This window comes from Ananas comosus, linkage group 21 (genome assembly GCF_001540865.1).
Source record: "Ananas comosus cultivar F153 linkage group 21, ASM154086v1, whole genome shotgun sequence".
Classification (NCBI taxonomy): Eukaryota; Viridiplantae; Streptophyta; class Magnoliopsida; order Poales; family Bromeliaceae; genus Ananas; species Ananas comosus.
The window spans coordinates 3,144,303-3,164,735 of NC_033641.1; the positions used below are offsets into that span (position 1 = coordinate 3,144,303).

Sequence of the window (20,433 nt, forward strand, 5' to 3'; positions counted from 1 at the left end):
AGATAGATAAAAAAAAGAATAGAGGCAAAAATGTAAGAACAATAAATCATTTTTTTCTAAAAATTATATATAATTATAATAATAATTTCTCTCTCTCATCTTAATTTTTTTCTTATTTATTATTTTTTTAAATTCAATCAGGATCCAGTGCGGGTGGGACCCAGTAGGGGAGAGAGGAGGGAGGGTTTTTTTTTTCCCTCTGAATAAATTTTAAATAGTTTATATTATTTGTATTAAATATAAATTTTAAATTTACAATATTGAGCATTTAGATATAGCTAGATTATACATTAAAAACAAAAAAAATTGATAGAGTTTAAATTAATTTTATATTTTATAAAAATTAATTGTAAGAATTGTCAAAATATCGTTGACTTGCTCAAATCTAACATATAAAAAGTTGGATAAAAAAAATTGAAAGATTGGATTTATACTTTCATCCTTAAAATAAAAATATAGAACGAATAACACTTTAATCCCCACATTTTAATGTATTATAATTTAAATAATGAGGTATGTAATATTTTTATTTTCAAATTTTAATTAGTTGTTTATTTTTTGGTTGTTTATATTATATAATTTTTTAACTCTTTATTTTGTTATTTTTAAATTTATTTATTTATTTATTTTTATGAAATCGTTCTGCCGCAACACGCGGGTCCTTCACTGGTATATGGAAAATAAATTTTCAGCTCTTCCAGTTCGTTTTATGCACATGCAAACGCCCGTTGCCTTCAATCCGAGCGGCCTATTACTGCGTAAATCAACGCCCAAATCTCCCTAACACCAAGAATGGGATCGACGACCCAACTCCGCCACCTCCGCCGCTGCCGCCGACTCTCCTCCTTCTCCCCTCCCTCCTCCCCGCTCCGAAACCCTAATCCCCCTCTCTCCCCCTTCCTCCCCCGCTTCGCCTCCAACCCCTTTCCCCAACCTTTCCATGGCGGAATCCCCTCCCGATCCTTCTCCCGCCCCTCCTGGCCCGGACCATCCGACGACTCCCGCGGCGGAGATGCCTACATCAGCTCCGATCCCGAAGTGGAGCTCGGTGCGATTCTTGGCTCCGAGGATGGAAGGGAGGTTTCGAGTGTGGGGGGGACGATCGTAGAGGGAGTTGCTGGAGATGGAGAGAGCTTGTGGGATTACCCGGTCGGCGCAGTAGTTGCCCTTCTTGATGGGTACCATGATCTCACTGGTCTTCCATGGTAAGAAAACCACACAAATCAATGAATGAATGCTGTACTACGAGGAGAAAATTTCTTTTTTCTAAATTTTATGATGATTTTCAGCATTGTAATGAATGCCACAAGAAATTTTTCTAATTTGTAATGATTCTGAGCATTTTAGTCCATGTGAAGTGTAGCCAAAGATTTCCAGTAGCTATTGGCACTACGGCCTTCGGTTGCCGTTTCTTGCAGAGTAATGTTATGCCCAACCCCGGGAGCATATGAGAGTAGAATCTGAAGGGTGGGAACTATATTATATTATTAGGTGTATACACAAATCAGATAATGGTGGCTCCCACTCTATATTCTGATGGAACCAACCATTGTAGCCCAAATTGTCTGGAAGCATTGCATTATTCTTTCTTATTTAGTTTGTTTTCACTCTAGTAATTGTTTTGCAAGCAGAAGGCATAGAGCATGTAATACTTTGGTTGGTAGTTGTGTGGGGAGCTCTTTTCGCATTATTCCCTATTGTGGAATCAACTATTTTAGCCCAAATTGTGTGGTGTGTGGAGCGCACCATCCTGCAATTTGTGTAGATAACTTGATGATACGGTTCCTGTCATCTAGATTCTACTTCCATATACTCTAGGAAGAGGGTGTAAAATTATTCTTTCTTATTTAGTTTGTTGGTAGCCTGCCTATGTTAATGTCTTACATGCAGAAAGCATAACGCGCTTAATTGACCTGGTTTTTAGTTTTTGGGTAGTTGTATGGAGAGCTTCTTTTGCATGATTCCGTATGGTGTATAGGAGATATTGGAACATAGGTAGATATTTGGGTGCATATCAGAGAGGTTTATTTTCACAGAAAACCAAGGCTGCCAAGTTAGACAAGGCTAACGCATAGAAATGAGTACTATAAAAGTTGGATGCCTTTCTTAGCAATTAAACCACGCACACATATATGAAAGAACCCGGAAAAAACATAACTGACATGAGAACATAACTCCATTAAACCATGATTTTCAACTGATGATCCTCACTATCTCACGACTTACTATCATCACTATTACATGACTCCCACAACTCCTATCCTTTTCGTTAACATATAACTCTCACTAATTGCAGGTAATGGTTAGCAAAGAAATAGGCTCCAAAAAAAAAAAAGCTATCTCTAGTGATTAGTGAAGGAATTTTGTGATTTCTTCCTTAGTTGTTGTTAATGTTTCCCTTTTTGGAGTTGCGCGGGGGTGAGCATCAAACTGGTCAAACTGCTAAATTGAACTAAACTGATTGGTTCGGTCTGTTATTTACAAGTAAAGAAGTTTTCTATGATGATCAGTTTGTTATTTAGTCAGATTTTAGTAGTTTTCGATGATAACCAGTTGGATTGTGGTCTTGAAAATTCTACAATTGAAAAGCCGGTTTAGTTTTGGACCTTTTGGTTTGTGTTTTGCAAAACCTTTACCCCAACTGGAGAAAAAACAAGTGCTAAACTAGTGCATCATGTTAAATTAGTGCGGTCGGGACACAGTAACTCTTGTTGAAGTCTGCAATCCACATAGCTCTTCCTTTCTGACATGACATTATTGTATTGCCCCTGCCAACACTCCCCCAACCCCCCAAACACACACATAAGGAAAAAAAACCCACCCCAAAAAAAAGAGGAAAGAAAATACACTGAGCTGCCTCTGTGATAGCATCTGTTCTCACAATTTTTAGTTGCTGTCGACAACTGTTTTTCAGCTAAAATCTGTTTTGCTTGCTGCAGTACAAGTTTAATTTCAAGTTCAAATCAGGAAGTTCAGAGCAATTTTAGCAGTAGAGTAATATATAATGTCGCCATTTGAAAAATGGGTCGAAACAATAATTTAAGCAGTACAGTTATATATGATGTCACCATTTGAAAAATGGGTAGAAAACAATAGTAAACTATTACAATATGAATTGTAATGATTGCTAAACTATAACCATATGAATTATATTGATAGCTAAATCACGTGAAACTGGATTCAGCGGTAACTCAATAGATTAAACTAAGAATTTTAAGTTCACTTTTGGTGGAAAGCATATCTTAGGGCACCTCATCAGATATTTATGAAGTTCATCATATGTATGCCATAGACTCCAGGCTATGCAGAATTTTCATTTTCCAGCACAATGTAGCAGCAGGGTTGGAAATCGAAGTGTCATTAAAAATACCAAGTTGTATGAACATTTTCAGAAGAAATGCCGTAAAGTTGTTTTGGAAGTCGATGGGAAACAGGATGACTAAGCTACTGTCTACCAGAACATAAAGAGTGTACTGGAGCAGACCAATACGCTACAGTAGTCTAGGAAAAGGGAGGCAGAGGAAAATGATAACTTGCTATTGCTTTCATTAATCTCTTTATGATGCAAGAAGTATTTTCATCTCAATAGGAGCATGGTTGATGAATTTTACTTTTGTTTTCTCAAAGATGGGTATTATTTTGGATTTTTTTTTTCTTCAACTGTTATTTATTCCATCAGACGAAATTTTGGAGTTCACATGAGATTACAAATGTGAACAATATACGGGATTCTTTAGAATGTCAGTGGGGGGCTCCTTTTAAGTATGTTTTGGCTGGCCAGTTAGGACTAGCTTGGGGTTGATTAGGGAAAGAATATAGGGATGCTAAATATGGTTCTACTTTTAATTTGCATTAGGTTTTTGGTTTTATTGAGCTCTAGAATGGACTAAATTTTGCTGAAAACTAAGTAAATAGGTACTGGGTGAAGCCTATATCATATATGAATATTCACCTAATAATGGGGCTTGTGCAAATTCAACAAGATCTAAAGTGTAATGGAGATTTGTATCAGGAAGGAAGGAATCTTTTCTGCCTGCAGTAGACTTCATAAACACTTGGACCTCTTTCCGTTTTATGAGATGTCCCAGTTTTAACTATTAAATGGGATTTCAATGAATGCATGCAAGTGTATACTTTGTTTAATAGTAGTTTGGCCAGCTCATATTTCGTTTTTTTTGTTTTTTCCCATAAAGATGATGTCTTTTACCTACTTGGACCTTGCTTTTTTTTTTTTAATTTCTTTTCATATACTTGCTTCAATCTTAGTACATCATGGCTTGAGTTCAACTCGAATTAATTCTTATTAATACTTTCACTGTTGCAATATTTATCTCTGTAACTCTACAACCATCATTACAGGTGGGTCATAATTTCCACATCAACACTGGCCCTTAGGTTCTCCCTTCTTCCAGTTCTTATATTGCAGCTTAAGAAGGCTGGGAAAATTGCTGAACTTCTTCCTAAATGTACGCAAGAGTTCTGTACTCTCTGAAGTTTGCTTACTAAGTTGTTGATTTGTGCTTTTATTTGATTGATCATTGATGGATGCAAAACACATTCTATATAGGAACTCACATTAAAGGTCTCTGCAGTGGAGACACTTTGTGTTGTATTACTTTTTAAGATCATTAGTTGGGAGTAATAAATAATTGGTCCATTTGTAGTGTTTATTTATTATATGGGATGATTTTGCTGTAATGACATGAATTGTCCTGCTTGGCCGGTGGCTTTAAATTGTACAAACCTATTGAAAAATCATTCATCAGAGGCAAAAACCTAGATGTAAATCTTCTAAAACTAATGCAATGGCCAAACGTAAATATCCACACGTATATTGAAAGATCCACTGACCTTTGTTTTTGTCATATTTCAAACAATGCTGGTGGCGTTAAATTGTACAAACCTTCTGACAATTATTCATCAAAATCTTCTAAAACTAATGCAATGGCCAAAAGTAAAGATCCACATGTATACTGAAAGATCCACTGTACCTTTTTTTTCTGCCTCGTTGGTCACCATAGCAGTTTAGGACATCGCTAGTTTGTATTGCCCACTCTATTTATCTGAGCAACTTCTATGCTTGTGTAGATAGACCAAACGTAGGTATTATGCATACGTATATGGTATTAACAAACTATGATAATTGTTCAACAAGTGTTCTGTCATTTTTCCCTTTTCTCTTCCACTTGATGATAGTTATCTGATTATTTGTTTCTATATCTTTTTAGAAGTGCCCCCTCCATTGCCTCCACCCTTATCGGGAAGGAGCTTTCGGGAACAATATCTGTTTTTTCAACAGAAAAGACGAGAACTTGGCTGTCCCTCTTTTTTGTGGAATTTTGCATTCTTTACAGTTCAGGTAAAAAAAAAAATAAAATCAAAGATTAGCTATAAACTCTTCTATGATAAAAATCTCCAGATTTTTCTTCTTTAAAACCGTATGCCTGTAACAACATTTGCAGTGACAGTTTGTATTAAAAATTTTTCACATGCTATTTTTTTCTTGATCTCATTTATACAAATAAAGGAAGCAATTTTACTTGCAAAGTGGCTTGCAGCTTCAACCTTGTTTTAAATGCTAATATGAAGCATAGAGAGATTATGATTTACTCTAAGACTTGCAGTAAAATTTCCCATTAAGCAGCTTTTATAAATAGAAGTAACATATATTAAATGACAGAAGAGCCGAGATCCTCTATCGGATTATGAATTGGTGCATTTAACTTCCTTTTTTACAATGTCATCTGGAAGGGACATAATGTAATAATCTTTTTATTAGTGTTATTTTTGGAACAGATCTTGAATGATATGCTTTTGAATCCTATATTATGACACGTTAGGAATGAATAAATTTAAATAATTTCAGTTTGATTAGATATTATTCCACTGTCTGTTATTCATGGTGTTATATGGTTAAGACAATTGTTGTAAATCTTCTTTTCTCCTATCGTACTCTGTTGTTTGTTTATTTTGAGTTTCAAATTTTTTGCATGCAATTTCACATCTGGACTGTGCTGGGAAGAATAGTTGCTCTTTCTCTCTTCTATTGCTGATTGATTCTCCCGATAATATTGGTTTCTTTCTTTTTGTTCATTTGCAGTTTCCTTGCTTTTTGTTGTGGATGACCAGCATTCGGAGTATGTGTTTGAGTAATCATCCTGGTTTTGACTTGGTAAGGATGATAAACTCATATTTCTATAGTACAAGGATTTTTTGGCTGTCGAACGACATAGGGCTAACTCTGTCTCTAGTTATACTTTGTGTTGTTTTACTGTTTTTTTGAGAGAAGGGTAGCATGCTACCTGCTTCGTTCATTTTTTTAGAAATGAATTTAGTTGGAAATATGAAGCGACTAAGTTTTGTACTTGGGACCTCGGGTACCAACCATCAAGCCCTTTGCCACTTGCCCTATCATTACAGTTCTTCTTCATTCATCATTTATATGCCAATAATCTTGTATCATACACAAATTTAACTTTATATTCGATTATTGTTGGCATATAACAAACAAAGGGGTAAAAATTGCTCTAGAATTTATTCTTGGAACCATACATGCTATTAAACTTTTGCTTCATGGTAATCTACTTGCTGCATCACAAAAGAAGACTGGTTTTATTGTCAATAACCATACAAAAAAAATGAGTACAAAATAATGATATTGTTGGTGAAGGTGTCATGAAAAAAATATCTTATAATTTGGTGAAAGCATCATAAAAGATATCTTGTAAATTACAGCAGGGGCCCCCAAACTTTTAGCATAATTCTAAATTGATCCTGAACATTTCAACTTTTAAAATTGGGTCCCTTATTTTTATTTTTTATTTTTTCTGTAATCTTACCTTTTTCAGTTGAATTCCTCCATTGAATTGGACAGAAACATATATGTGATCGCCATTTAGATGTTGTGTTGGTGACTTTTGAACTTGTTTTGAGGCGATTATGTGGGCATTCTAAACCAGTTAAACAGAAAAAATTAATGAGAGGGTAAGTTGCAACTGGTTGTAACTGTTAGGGTTCCCTTGTAAGGTTGGGACCAAATTGAAGCCTCCTAAAATTTTGGGAACCCCTTGTGCAATTTAACTTTCTGTACAAGGTAACTGTAGGGTACCCTGCTTATTAAATCTTTTATAACTGACCATTGCATTTGTTACTGCCTTCATACGCATTTACTTAAGCTATGTCATCAGAGGTAGTGATGATGTTCTTCTCTAGTAGCTGCTTATAGTAGCTGTCAACAAGTATGGACAAATATATACTTTTCTACGGTTCTTCATCAAAACATTCCGATGGTAGCCGACATTAGTGACGAAAAACAAATGACTTAAGGCATAAGGATTGCACACATTGATGGTGGATGCAAAGAATCACCTGAACATAATGGTCTAATACTAAATTAGTCTTGCTTAGTAGATTCTGTACAGCATGATGGAACTGAAAAAAACTGCTATTGTAAGGGAAAAGAAGTTACCTAATTTGCCCTATTGTTTAGTTGGTGAACATGATAGGAGAAGTTGGGCTTTGGTATTCAATTTGTCAGTTTCAGGGATGAGTGAGCTAAACAATGCAGAAATTTTTTTGGGTACATTGCTGAAGTTGACCTGATGCTACGAAAAAAAGAAAAACTAGAAAGAAAACAGCAAGAAATAGTTAGAGGAGTTAAGAAGAGGAAGAAAGTTTGATTGGCTCAGAGACTATCTTTTATTTACGAGAGTATTCCATGCAACTCTGATTTTTGGCTATACATTGTTTCCCTTTTGTTTCTCACCATTCACTTTTATTGCAATTTGTATAGCATTTTATAGCTGAAGTTAGGAGCATGGTTTGTCATTGAAGTTTCTTGATTGTGTTGTGTAAAGCTTTTTTCCTTTTGATTCGATCTTTTATTTGGAGTTTCTAACATACAGTAATTCAGGGAGGCACACTGTGGTTCCAAAACTTGACTGATTTTCCCCACGGTGTTTTAGGTTCCACTTTCCCTATTCTAATTGCCAGCTTGCATTATATCAATGTTCAGGTACATGTATATTCTTTCTTTAGCTTTGAATTATATATTTTTTTCATATTTCTTTCATTGTATGGACGCATTTAGCACATTAGTGTTTGTCAGGGCTACATCTTTCCTCGCCTAAGAATATAGTTTATCAATTTTTGCCCTTTTTTGCGACTTACTTGTCATGCAATGAATTAACTTCACTCACCAGAAGGTTTCTCTATTATTGTTGTAATCCTTATAGAAATTGCTTAGCATCAATACTTGAGGTTCGTTAAGCACTCATTTAGGTTTGATTTCACAAGGCGGATGTCTAACTAATAATATTTAGTCTGCAAAGAATATGGAATCAAGCTTGAAGGACACAATGGAGCCTTAGTAAAAATAATTCTGACCAGACCTGTGTTGAAATGAGAAATAGTGCTGTTATCATCACACTATTTTAAGGTTTAATGAAGGTTGAGTTGCCTCCAACATGAGCTAAGAAGTCCTCAGAACAGGGGTTTTAATCAATGTAGGAGTCGTCATTAATTTTGAGCATCTGTTAAAACTTCGAAACCAAATCCAAAATCGATAATCGTATTTTAGTATGAATGGCTGTCACCCCCTGGTTCAGAAGCTTAGCTGGACGCACGATAGACCCACCACAAACGTAAGGTCCTAAGGCCTTATGTCTGCATAGCATCACAATAAGTCAACCTATAATATTAACACATGATAGAACTTTACAAATAAATATCTAATTAATAACAAAATATAGGTCTCAATTTCATCCAAAAAAGAGATCACAATTTAACTTCTCAAGTAAAGATTCATTGGCTTACAATTATTTTCGAATCTTCAGTAGTTCACATCTAATTGGATATAAATCTGTTAAGTGCTAACTAATCATGTGGCCTCATGACGCATCACCCTCATCCTCACTAATAGGTAGGGGTGGCAGTCCAGCTCGCTGTTCACGAGTTAGCTCGTGTTCGGCTCGAAATGAGTTCGAGATCGAATCGCTCGTTTAATAAATGAGCCGAACACGAGCTAAATTTTTCAGCTTGTTTAATAAACGAGCTAAACACGAGCTGGGGTCAGCTCGCTCATGTTCGGCTTGATAACAGTTCGAATACATATATTTTATATTTATATATATAAATAAATAAATTATATATAAAAAATATAATTTTTTTTATTATTTAATTTTTAGTTTAACCTAAAATATAAAGCCCAACTCAATTATAAAAAGGTCATTTATATGTAAGTTTCAACTATTAGATTAAAGTCAAATGGGTAAGATTTCATAAATTTATTTTCTATACATATCCTTCATATTTCTTTTAACTTGTTGTTCATGAGCCAGCTCGTGTTCGGCTCGTTAATAAACGAGCTGAACATGAGCTGAATTTTTTGGCTCGATGCTTTAACGAGCCAGCTCGTATTTGGTCGGTTTCATAAACTAGCCGAACACGAGCTGGCCTTAGCTCGCTCGTGATCGGCTCTTTGACACCCCTACTAATAGGTGTATCTAAAAAAAATGTTACCCACAATCGGGTGAGTAATTATTATTAGTTTCCTAGTTGGTACAGTAAGACAATGGAGGTAAGCTGCATAAGTTGGTCCAGCAATGAGAAGAAGTATGGTAAGAACAGTAGCATTATTAGTAAACAAGAAGAATAAATATATGAGCAAGATTCAACAATATAATAAATTGATGGATTACAACTTGACAACTAGGCAGTTCAGGCATCAACCTGCTATAAAGTTTCATATGATTCTTGACCCTTTTGGGGTATGTCCTTTCGACCACAGTGCCATATGGCCAATGAGGGTGTCCATGCTCATTTGCCCAATTCCATGCTCATTTGCCCAATTGGGGCATATTGGGCCTAGACAAGTCTAATCGGGACTACTCTTCTAGAAGAGTCCACCCTATCGCAAGTTCGCGATCCTATACGGCATGGTAAATAAGTAGCATAGTATAATGCTTAGTCATCATGCTCATGATCAGAGCTCCAGCACAATTACAAAAGCTCCCGAGTTTATAATATGCCAAGAACAATAACAAATTGAGCCCCAAAACTAGTTACTAATTCTAGAGAATTGAACAACCAAATGAAGTATTTTGCATACAAATATCTTGGGAGAGGTATTTATGTTCAACAAAGCATGCTTACTATGAACAATTTCAAGATAATATAAGAAACATATTTCAACAATAAACATAAGCATGCCATAAACATCTCATTATCAAAAAGTTAGATATGACCAAAAGAAAATCCTTAATTGGTAAACATTTCAAGCAGGCTCAAAACAAGGATTTAGACTAGAGGAAGCTATACCAACTTCGCATTTGTATACCCACCTCTAGATGAGAAGCCTCTAAATTTTATCCGTGATTGCGAAATAGAATATAATTTCTTAGTTTCGTTCAGAACCTAAAGCAAATGTGCATTTCAGTTAAATTTCTAGAGTTATATTCAATATAATATTTTTGTAACACTAAATTCTCTCTATTGAGGTTAAATTTATAGCTAGCCGAAAAGCCCGAATCTCGTGTATTCCCTTCAACTTGCTTTCAAAATTCTACAATTAGTTTAGATCTAATCCCATTAGGCGGACTATATAATCATGTCGCAACCCAAATTCGTAGGCTCTTGAATCTTTAAAATTCGAGCTAAAATGAGAAAGTAACAGCTGATTTACATTTCAATTGCTGAACTCGTTGCAGGAATTATGGATCAGTCTTTTTTCTTTGTTTTTAGAGTTCTTTTTTTCCCTATTTTTGGGTCTATTCAGAATATGCCATAACCTAGACCAGATTATAATTCTGATGTTAATTCTCTCTTGAGGCTTGGTTCAACCCAACAGTTTATCATGAGATTCATCTGTCTATTGTTACATGAAAATCTCCCCGAAAAAAGTATTTGTATTATATGTTTTTAAACCTTAAACGGAGAAGATGAAATTGAAGAGTAAAATAATAATTCTTTTATTGAGCAAACCTTAATACTGAAGCCACGGAGAAGGGCTACACCGTCTCAACCCTCTCTGCTAAGTGAAGAAGCAATGTTTTCTTCTCGGTTGCGAGGAGGAATAGAAGTGGCCTAGCAATTCTATATGGCCATTATGTGTGTAATGGTTATGTTCTAATCATATTAGTCAATTCCTAAAAAGCCTAGTCGAGTCTCATTTGGAGCTAATCCTGGTGCTCACGTCCCGCGCATTAGTTAGCCAATTAATTTGATTCACCTCATGATTCAATAGAGCCAGTTCATGCACCATGAAATATTATTATATGAGTGGAATTAGGATTCCACTCCCACCAATAAACAGACCATCATAAACAGACTTGTCTAGTACACCATAATAAGCTGTGCTTTATCTTGAGGATCAATTACAGTACAGTCATTCACATTTTTTGTGATTTGCAACTTTTATAAAATAATAGATCTTAAATTTTATCCAATTATCATATCTAACCCCAAGCAGACTCTATCTATTGATCCACTCTGACCCAAAATTCATATAGTAGATTCATCTTAATTCACTAATCACGACCACATATTTATTTTCTTGGTAACATTTAATTTTTCATACAATATGTCTCCTCAATTAACAATTCTGAATAATAAAAAAAATAGTTTTAAATATAATTAGATAAAATTTAACTCAAACAAAAGGACTCGGTATTACATTGGCTCTGAAGAAGTTATAGACTTTCCGCTCTATTTGGTGCTATGTTATAGGATTAACTTGATTAATCTAGGTCATTTATATTATTTCTTTCATTGTATCTTGATCTACTGGAAGAGAACAATGTTAAAGCTCATTATATCTCTCAGAGAAGTAGTCGTACACATCATTATTCTCATTCCAATACACTACTTGCATCAAGACATTTTGCAATTGAGTTTCACTGTGATTACCGTAATTATTTTTTTCTATATTTGAAAACTTCAAATTAAAAGAAGTTAGAACACAGAAGTGTGACAACCACCAATACTGACAAATACTGATACGCTAAAGGCCTGAAGGCTCTGAACCAAAACTGAAACTTGTTCTTCTTTTTCTGTTTCTTATACTCTTTTAGATCATTGTTTAATGAAATATCCAGGCATATTTTTAGTTACTAGAATATATTAGTGGTCGCTTGCTTATATAACTAAATATTGATTAGAATATACTCATCCAGCCTGGAAGATAGATTCTTCCATTTTAAATATGGAGATGAAATATTAAGCTTTTCTGGAAAATTCATATTTCCCACAACTATTAAGATATTCTTCTCTTTTCAAATATGGTTATATTTGCCAGAATCTAATTAAAATGTACTTGAAACTTTTTTTGAGTAAATTATATGTGGTATGAATTGAGTAAACCTATTATTTGCATCGTTTTCTCTCCTTGAACAAATATGCTCGTATCACAGGTTTACGTTATTTCTTTCTGCTTATTTAATGGTTATTCCAGAAGCAGAATAACTGATTAAAATTCGTGTTTTCTCAGATTTCTTTCCAGACTGTTCAGCTTGCAAACCTGCGTGGAATGTTAGGCTTATTGGCAAAAGTGAGTTGGTAAAAGAATATAGAACTTTTTACATTTATTAATTTGGGAAATCATGAATTATCACCACGTGCCTTTTATGTTTCATAGTTTTGACAATCCATTTTCAATCGTAAAAGTTTGCTTTGGCTTTGGATGTTTTTGACTCAGTTTAAGGTTGTTACTTGATTGCAGTATTACAAATTATATCTGGATATTCTGGCAATTCCTTTACTTCTTGTCGGATTTTGTATTCCTCAGGTAAAGCTTTTTTCATTTTTATCTTCTTTATTTCTGAGGTTATTTTCAAACGAACCACTTTCCCTCAGTGTTTATCATTAGTTTTGCAATAATGTAAATCATCAAACTTCCTTGTAGAGACTGAACTGTTGGTTTACACAAATATTCTTTTATACGAATTTCAGCTTTAGAGCCTTAATCTGCAGCTCATGATGCTACATAATATACCTTTGGACGTTCCAACTTATTCTGTTGTTTTGCCGTTATGTTTACACTTTGACCCCATTCTAGTTAATTAGCTGCATCATCACACTTGCCTTAATAGTTTCCTCAGAACAGAAGCCTGAATGCTGAAAAGACCAATATGACTACGAAATAAAGTTTGGGCTTGGTGCTGATTAGTCTTTTTTATATTGATAGCTTCATCAGGTTTTAACGTTGAAGGATTGCCACAGGTTGGAATCTTCTGTTCTTTTAACTGTGTAAGCTATGCTTTCAAGAAAGTCTGGCTTGATAAAAATTGAACCGGAAGTCTGGAATTATGATTCATAATTTATATGTGCGAGCGAACATTCATATTTGCATGCAACTCCAGTCATAGTTTATTTTCCTAATACCAACTCTCTTTTGTTTTTCAGGGGAGTTTAGTCTATTGGACCACTAACAGCTTATTCACTTTATTTCAGGTTTGAAAACTTTGCTTATCTATTCTATTGTCACCTTCAGCAGATTGTTTGTATAGTAATTTTCCTTTTTTCGTGAAAGTTTAGTAATAGTTGAGATGCCATAATGTCTGCAATAGATTAGAAGTTAGAAATTTCAAAAGGTATCTGTACTGGAGGGCACTCTTTCTTTTCTATCACTTTATAACAGTAACACTAGGTGCAATTCAAGTTTTTAGTTGATGTTCCATAAACTATATTGTTGATGTATATACCATGTGATGCAGATCTGTTTGTAACTGCTGCTCATTATTTTTTTTTGTGAATGATGTAGCAATTGTCCCTCAAAAATACATATGTTCGTGCGGAATTAGGATTGCCGGCTTTGAAAGTTCTCGAGAAGAAAACAATCGCTCCAGAGAACATACCACCTGAGAGCTGCAGCAGCATAGACATTGAACTCTCTGTAGAATCTCTCCCCCCTGAGAAGCTCCTTGAGGTACATAATTTGTAGATATATGATATATCTTTCGTCTAGATGCTGGATCCGTATCTTAGCTACGTCTAAAATCGACATGTTTTGGTTTATTTTATAGCTTGCTCTCCAAGAGCTGGCTGCAGGGAATCAAGATAGAGCACTTCCATTGCTGCGGTAGGTTTATCATGTGGTAAAATTGCGTCAGCGGTCCTTAACCTTATAGTATATAGTATAGTCTTATTTTAGTCTTGAACTTTTCAATTGTTACAGTTGTGTCCCTGACTTTTCAATTTTCCCGTCAGCATATACTACGTGTAAATTCCTTTATAATGGGCAGAATCATTCACATTATGTCTTCTAGCTGCCTCATAAGCATAATTTGGGCTTCTAATATGGTGATTTTGTTGGCATTTCCATCCAATATGACTGACGAATTAAATGAAAAGGGTAAGATTGCATCAGAGTAAAATGACCAGGGACCCAGTTAGAACAATTGAAAGGTTGGGTTCAGTTCTGAAATCTTCTAAGAGTTGGGGACAACACTGCAGTTTACACTATAATATCAAATCTTTATAGCCCTTTTAGCTTAATTGTTTCTTGTCTTTTGACTTCAAATAGTTAAGTCTAAAGGAGAAACTTCTGTCCACAGAATTGCTACTGAGAAGGATCCTGACCTGGTTAGAGCATTGATTGCTATGGGGCAGACTTTGTGTTCAAAAGGATCATTTGTTGAATCAGCTGAATATTTTGAGCGTGCAATTCCAAAGGTTTATTTTCTAAATTTTGTTTTAGTTTAAAACTTGATTTTAGTTCCTTCAAGCATCTGTTCACTGTTAACTTGCTTGTAACCAGATTGAAGAGGAGGATGCTCTTCTTGTGCTTGCATGTTTTGGAGCAGGCGTTTCACATATATTGCAGGTAAACTAGGTCTGGGAATTTAACCTGATTTTAAGCTTCAAAATCATTAAAAGCAGGTAACTCCCTCGACCATAGGGCATTTTGAAATAGACCTCTCAGCGAAGTTTCTTTTGATCGACAGCCCGTCAACTTTTCATTCTTTGATTTATGTTCTTTTTCATCAATTAAATCAGGGATCTTGTGAAGTTTCACAGCGATTCGATTAAATTTAACTGTTGTGAACACTTTTCCATCGACGAGATTTTGGATTCTGTTTACCATCAGCGACTGGTTGCTACCAATGCAATTAATGGTCTTAATCAATGAAAGTAGAGTTCAAGGGTCTGAGTCAAAATGGCCTAAAGTTCAAGTGGTCTCCATACATATATACCTTAAAAGCAAAGAGCATGAAATTCCTTGCCAATTAATTCACAGGGAAATAAACAAGAAGGGATCAAACACCTGAAGAGAATAGCAGAATTGAGGGAACCCGATGAACCGATGGACAAAGCATGCTACCATAAGGGATTGGTGATGTTGGGGAGGTATAAAAACCCCAAATGGGTTAATTTTTATCGCTAACTTATAATTGTTTAGTTCATGTATTTCATCGAACATTCAACTTGTATTGTGTTTTGATGTACAGTACCCTGTTTCAAGAGGGAGAGAAGGCTGAAGCTGTGAAGTACCTCCGCATTGCTGCAACATATGATCCGGCAGTTAATGCCTACGTAAAAGAATGTGAAGATGCAATGGAAGTTACCAACCAAAGTACCGGATGAATTATTCTTCGCAACCATTCACAGGCTCATAGACTAGCATGTAGTACGAGGAGAGTGTGCTTTTTCGACTTGACATAATTATAGAAATGGTAATTACTGATGTTGAGCTTCCGCTGCGCAGAACGCGGGTAAAAGGAGAAGAACAAGGGGGGATCAAATGAATGAGTTGTTACCGCCCGAAAACATTTTTGGTGGCACTCCTCGGAGCTGCTTCTCTCGGCTCTTGTAATAATGTAATTTATCTCTGTTTCTCAGATCATTTGATAAGTTTTTTTTTTTTTACCCAATTTAGTGAATTTCTATTGTTTTGAGATAATACAATAAAACTCATGACCTTGTGTCGGTGTGCATATTATATTGTAAATTTGCATTCAATTTTGCATTTAGATATCTACTTTCGATTAAAAGTTTGAATCTACCTGCACAGAGTGTCCTGGGTGGTATTTCTCACCGCACTTGAAACATTGTCCAGGTGCTCTTCTTTGCTCTATTAACTATCTTTTATTGAAAGGCTGACCGGTGATTTCCTTCTGTGGTGGCTTATTTATAGAATTTCCAGCAGCTGGCTTATAGTTGGAGTTTGGTTGATACTGATTAGTAATTTTGTGATTATTTTTGACCCTCCTATTTATGACAGCTAAAGCTCTCTCATGTAACTTAGCCTGTAAATGATTATCGCAAACAACGAAATTTACACCCTCTGAACACACTATTTCATGCTCAGATTCCCAAGACGTTACAGTTTGGCTCGCACAATCAACAACAACATGATACCTCGCGAGCTAGACCAAGCTCAAAACAACTCTATATCTCATAGTCTAAACTGCGCCAATCTATTTGTTGGCATATAGAAACCCTCGATTCTAATAGAGCATCAAAACAGTATTCCCGATTATCTAGAGTTTGTTCGGGGCCAAACTCAACCTACATGCAACAAAGAAAAGAATTCAATGCCAAGCAACTCGGCGAACAGTCGATGAAGAAACACAAGTAATGCAATCATAACAAATAATGCTCTAACTCCAGTATCATTATTTTGAATAATACCTGTGATAATCTCCTCTGTCGCTAAATCATCCTCCGCCTGAGCTGTTGGCATACGTCCACTAGCTGCTTTCCGCAATGAAGTCGGTACCAATGCTGCTGGCATCAATTTCCCTAGACACTCAAAGCGAAAATGGCTTTCCTGGCCGTAAGAAAAGCATTTGCCTCCACGCTGAGGGCACTGGGAAAGCACGTGCCGACCTCCACAAATCACACATCGTAATGGCTATCGACAATTAGATGTCCTTCTCCCAAATGGGGAACCACATCCTCGAGATCGATTTCTTTATGAACGCCTTGATGGTCCGCTTACACTTAACTTGTCGCTTTTGGTGGCATCTCTTACCGTCCCAATAGTCTCCATACCTTTCCCTACTGATAAGAGGTGCGATTTATAGTCTCATGAAATTTCTTGAGGTCGGCTACCGACTGAATCAACAAGTCCTCCAGCCACTTGATTCCCTCGTTCTGTCGACGCAAAGTCTCAGCTCGGAATAATGCCATAGACGACTATCGCTCCACCACGCCAACTAAAATGGCTAGCTGCTCTCTCAACTCCCGGACCTCACCAAATCTAGAGGATGCAGACTTCCCTGGCTCAACCACCTCGGCCGCCACGAAGTGCGTCGTCGGCATCCCAAGCTACAACAAACAAAAGAGGCATGGGTTAAAATAATCCACGCCAACGTATCCCCACTCATAAGCACAAATTCTCAATCATGCAAAAGTAGTGAAATGAACTCCTATTATTCCCCGATGTCACGTTGTTGGCCGCCAACATGACTCTCCAAGGACATAGAAGTTGTTCACTTCGATCCAACTCTAACACCTTTTGAACTAAAGACATGACCCAATCATGTTGCTTTCGTCAATAAGTCAAAAAAGACTCCGTCTCTCATGCTCTTAGTTCTTATCGTCCAACCGGCCTAAGGTTTGCTAGGTCCATTGAAACTCAACCTTAGACTCTGATACCAATATAATCTGTCACGCTCCGACTCCGGCGAAAGCCCACCCAGCGCGTGCACATACCCGCAGTGTACACCAAGCACCCCCGGTACACACAAGGCATCTACAACAACTATAGAAAGAAGTAGAAATAAATCCTATACACGGTGATCAGAGCAAGTACATAAATCTACTATATAAATAAGTTTAATACAAATACACATTCACAAGATATACAATAAGTTGAACAAAAAGTACATCTTGGATGCTAGGAGATCTCTAACAAAGTACAATTGTATATCTTTCAAACTAAAATCAAAAGAAAGATGTCAATAGGTCCATCTATAGCAATACTGAGGAGGCTCTAGCTAATCGCTAATCCCTTGCCATGATCCCTAACCTCTTCCGCTGTCAAGGGCTTTGAAACAAAAACAAGCAACTAATAAGGATGAGAACTATTAAACAATAGTTCTCAGTGGGTAAGCTGGCGAGAGTAGCGAAATATACCATTAGGTCAACTGAGCCAATGATATATAGTATAATAGAAATATGAAACGCAAAGGTAATATTTAAAACGAAATGATTCAGTTACTATCATGCCTCTACGTGACAATGTCTACTAACATGAATATGGTTTTCCTACTGTCTTATGTATAATTATTTATATATATAAATACAAATTTACATGTATATCTATCTTCAAGCTAAGAGCAATAGTTAAAGAAAATTTTTCATTTTTCTCACGTGGCTTGTAGCACACTGAACTTTAGCAAATTGCAAGGTTCAAGTATTCAATTAGTGTTCTGAGCTTTTTTGGATTTTCTGGAGGGTCGTTGACTGTGTTCCGACATATTACTCGCGTCTCGAGGAGCGAGGATGAGTACTTAGCACCAAAACATCCAAACTACAGGTTTTGGGGTACTGGGTACCGGTACTAGATAGGGGTACCGGAACCACGTCGCGTAACCGAGAGGAGAGCTCTCGGGTTTGAGCTCTGCGAGGCAGAGTACCGGTACTGCATCGCTCGAGTACTGGTACTGGAGCCTAGTATCGGTACTGCATCGCGCGTGTACCGGCACATTCAGTCCGTCTGCTTGATAGAGGCTCGGGTTTGCGTGTTCGGTCGCGAGGTACCGGTACTCTAGCCCGTGTACTGGTACGCAGTGCAGTTGCAGATTGCATCTTTTTTAGGGATCTTTTTGGGATTGTTACATCTCTATATATGTCCCCACAACCCCCATGAGGGCTCTTTTGAGCCCTGAACCGTGGAGTAGGAGGTGAGTGTCCTCCTTTCTTGATTTTCTCCTTTTTTCTTGTGGATTTACTTGGTTTGATCTCCTCTTTTGTTTCTTCTTCATAGGTGTTGCTTCTTGGACCATGGAGAAGCTTTGGAGAGAAAGATTTGAGCTTGTTTGAGGAAAGAATTCCAACCCTAGCACCTTCCTAGCTTTGCTTGGAGCTTGTTGAGAGGTTAGTTGCTTTGATCTCTCCTCTAGTTTGTATTATGGTGGATTTTGTGATGAAAACCTAGTTTTGGGAAAACTAGGGTTTTATTTGGAGGTTTTTGATTTGTAGCCTTTGGGTTAAATTGATGGTTGTAGAACTCTCTTCTAGGTTGGATTAGAATCATTCTAGCCATCATTTTGGATTTTGAAGGGTTTTCAACCATTTAAGATAATTTTCTACTTATTTATGGGTTGGATTAAGATGATCTTGTGGGGTGTTCGTTCGAAACCCCTAACTCTCTTAGAATTTTTGTTAGGGAGTTAGGAGACTAGTAGGCATCCTCGTTCGCACAAACGAAGGGGATTCGAGGGATATCCGGTGGGTTTGACCTCACCGAAATGAGTGAACTCCTCCTATATCATTGCTTTTATTGTAAAATAAAAAATCATGCATATTCATGCTAGATAGAGTATAAATAAATTTTTGAATACTTAAAATGCATATGTTATATATCATGCTTTATAACCTCTATGTAGTAGAGAGATAAGTATATAGTAAACTTGCATGTGAATGGTATTTCTTATCTATGGTTGGAATCATGTTTCATTTAGTGAAAATGACAAGTTGTACATGCTCTTGGACATAGAACTATTACTTGACATAGTGAACATTAATGTCATATAGTGACACTTGAATTAGCAAATAGTTAAATCTTTACATGATGACATAGAGATAGACCATTGGGTCATTAGCATTTATACCATATTTTAGACATGATGACAGTGGACTTGGGACGGATGATCATGCTTACTTACCATTGTGCTCATTCGCATATGCTTGTGAGGGTCGCTTCCCACAAACTGGCACTCCGGAGATAGCCAACGCGACACAAGCTCGCCCATGCTGGATTGGGCGCCGAAATAGGATGCCGTGGGGGAGGCTCATTCCTAGAGTGAGAATGTTGACTACCACGGGGCCATTAGGCACGGCGCAAGCCGGACTACACTTGTGTAGGTCCTAGTGGATTGGAATAATGATAAATAAAAATATAATGTGGATATTATCACTAGTTAGTGCATACGAGTTGTACATTCTCATTCATATTAGAATAGCTCTTATACATGTAAAACTTCATGCTAAAGTAGAGGCAAAGTAGTTCGTAGATTCTATTACATGCTAATTATCTATGTTGTTCATTTCAGTTATACGCATACTACTTATGCCTGCATAACCTAGTGGTGTATTTCGCTGATGTCGGCGGCTTACCCACTGGGAACTATTGACTAATAGTTCTCATTCCCATTGTATTGTTGTTTTTGTTTATAGAGCCATCCACTCCGGGAGAGGCTAGGGATCGCGGCAAGCTAGATAGCGCGGTGTTTCCGCTAGGTGGTTTATCTCTCTTTTTGTTTTTGTTGG

General features: G+C 36.5%; 1 protein-coding gene across 1 annotated transcript; it reads left to right on the top strand.

Moving 5' to 3' along the window:
• Window positions 706-15,934, top strand: LOC109726694 (ALBINO3-like protein 2, chloroplastic). Its single transcript, XM_020256455.1, has 14 exons — window positions 706-1,205; window positions 4,360-4,466; window positions 5,232-5,359; window positions 6,101-6,172; window positions 7,913-8,014; window positions 12,485-12,544; window positions 12,716-12,781; window positions 13,399-13,446; window positions 13,757-13,921; window positions 14,019-14,074; window positions 14,550-14,667; window positions 14,753-14,818; window positions 15,233-15,342; window positions 15,444-15,934. Exons 1-14 carry the CDS (start codon window positions 793-795, stop codon window positions 15,577-15,579), a joined length of 1,647 nt encoding a protein of 548 aa, XP_020112044.1. The 5' UTR covers window positions 706-792; the 3' UTR covers window positions 15,580-15,934.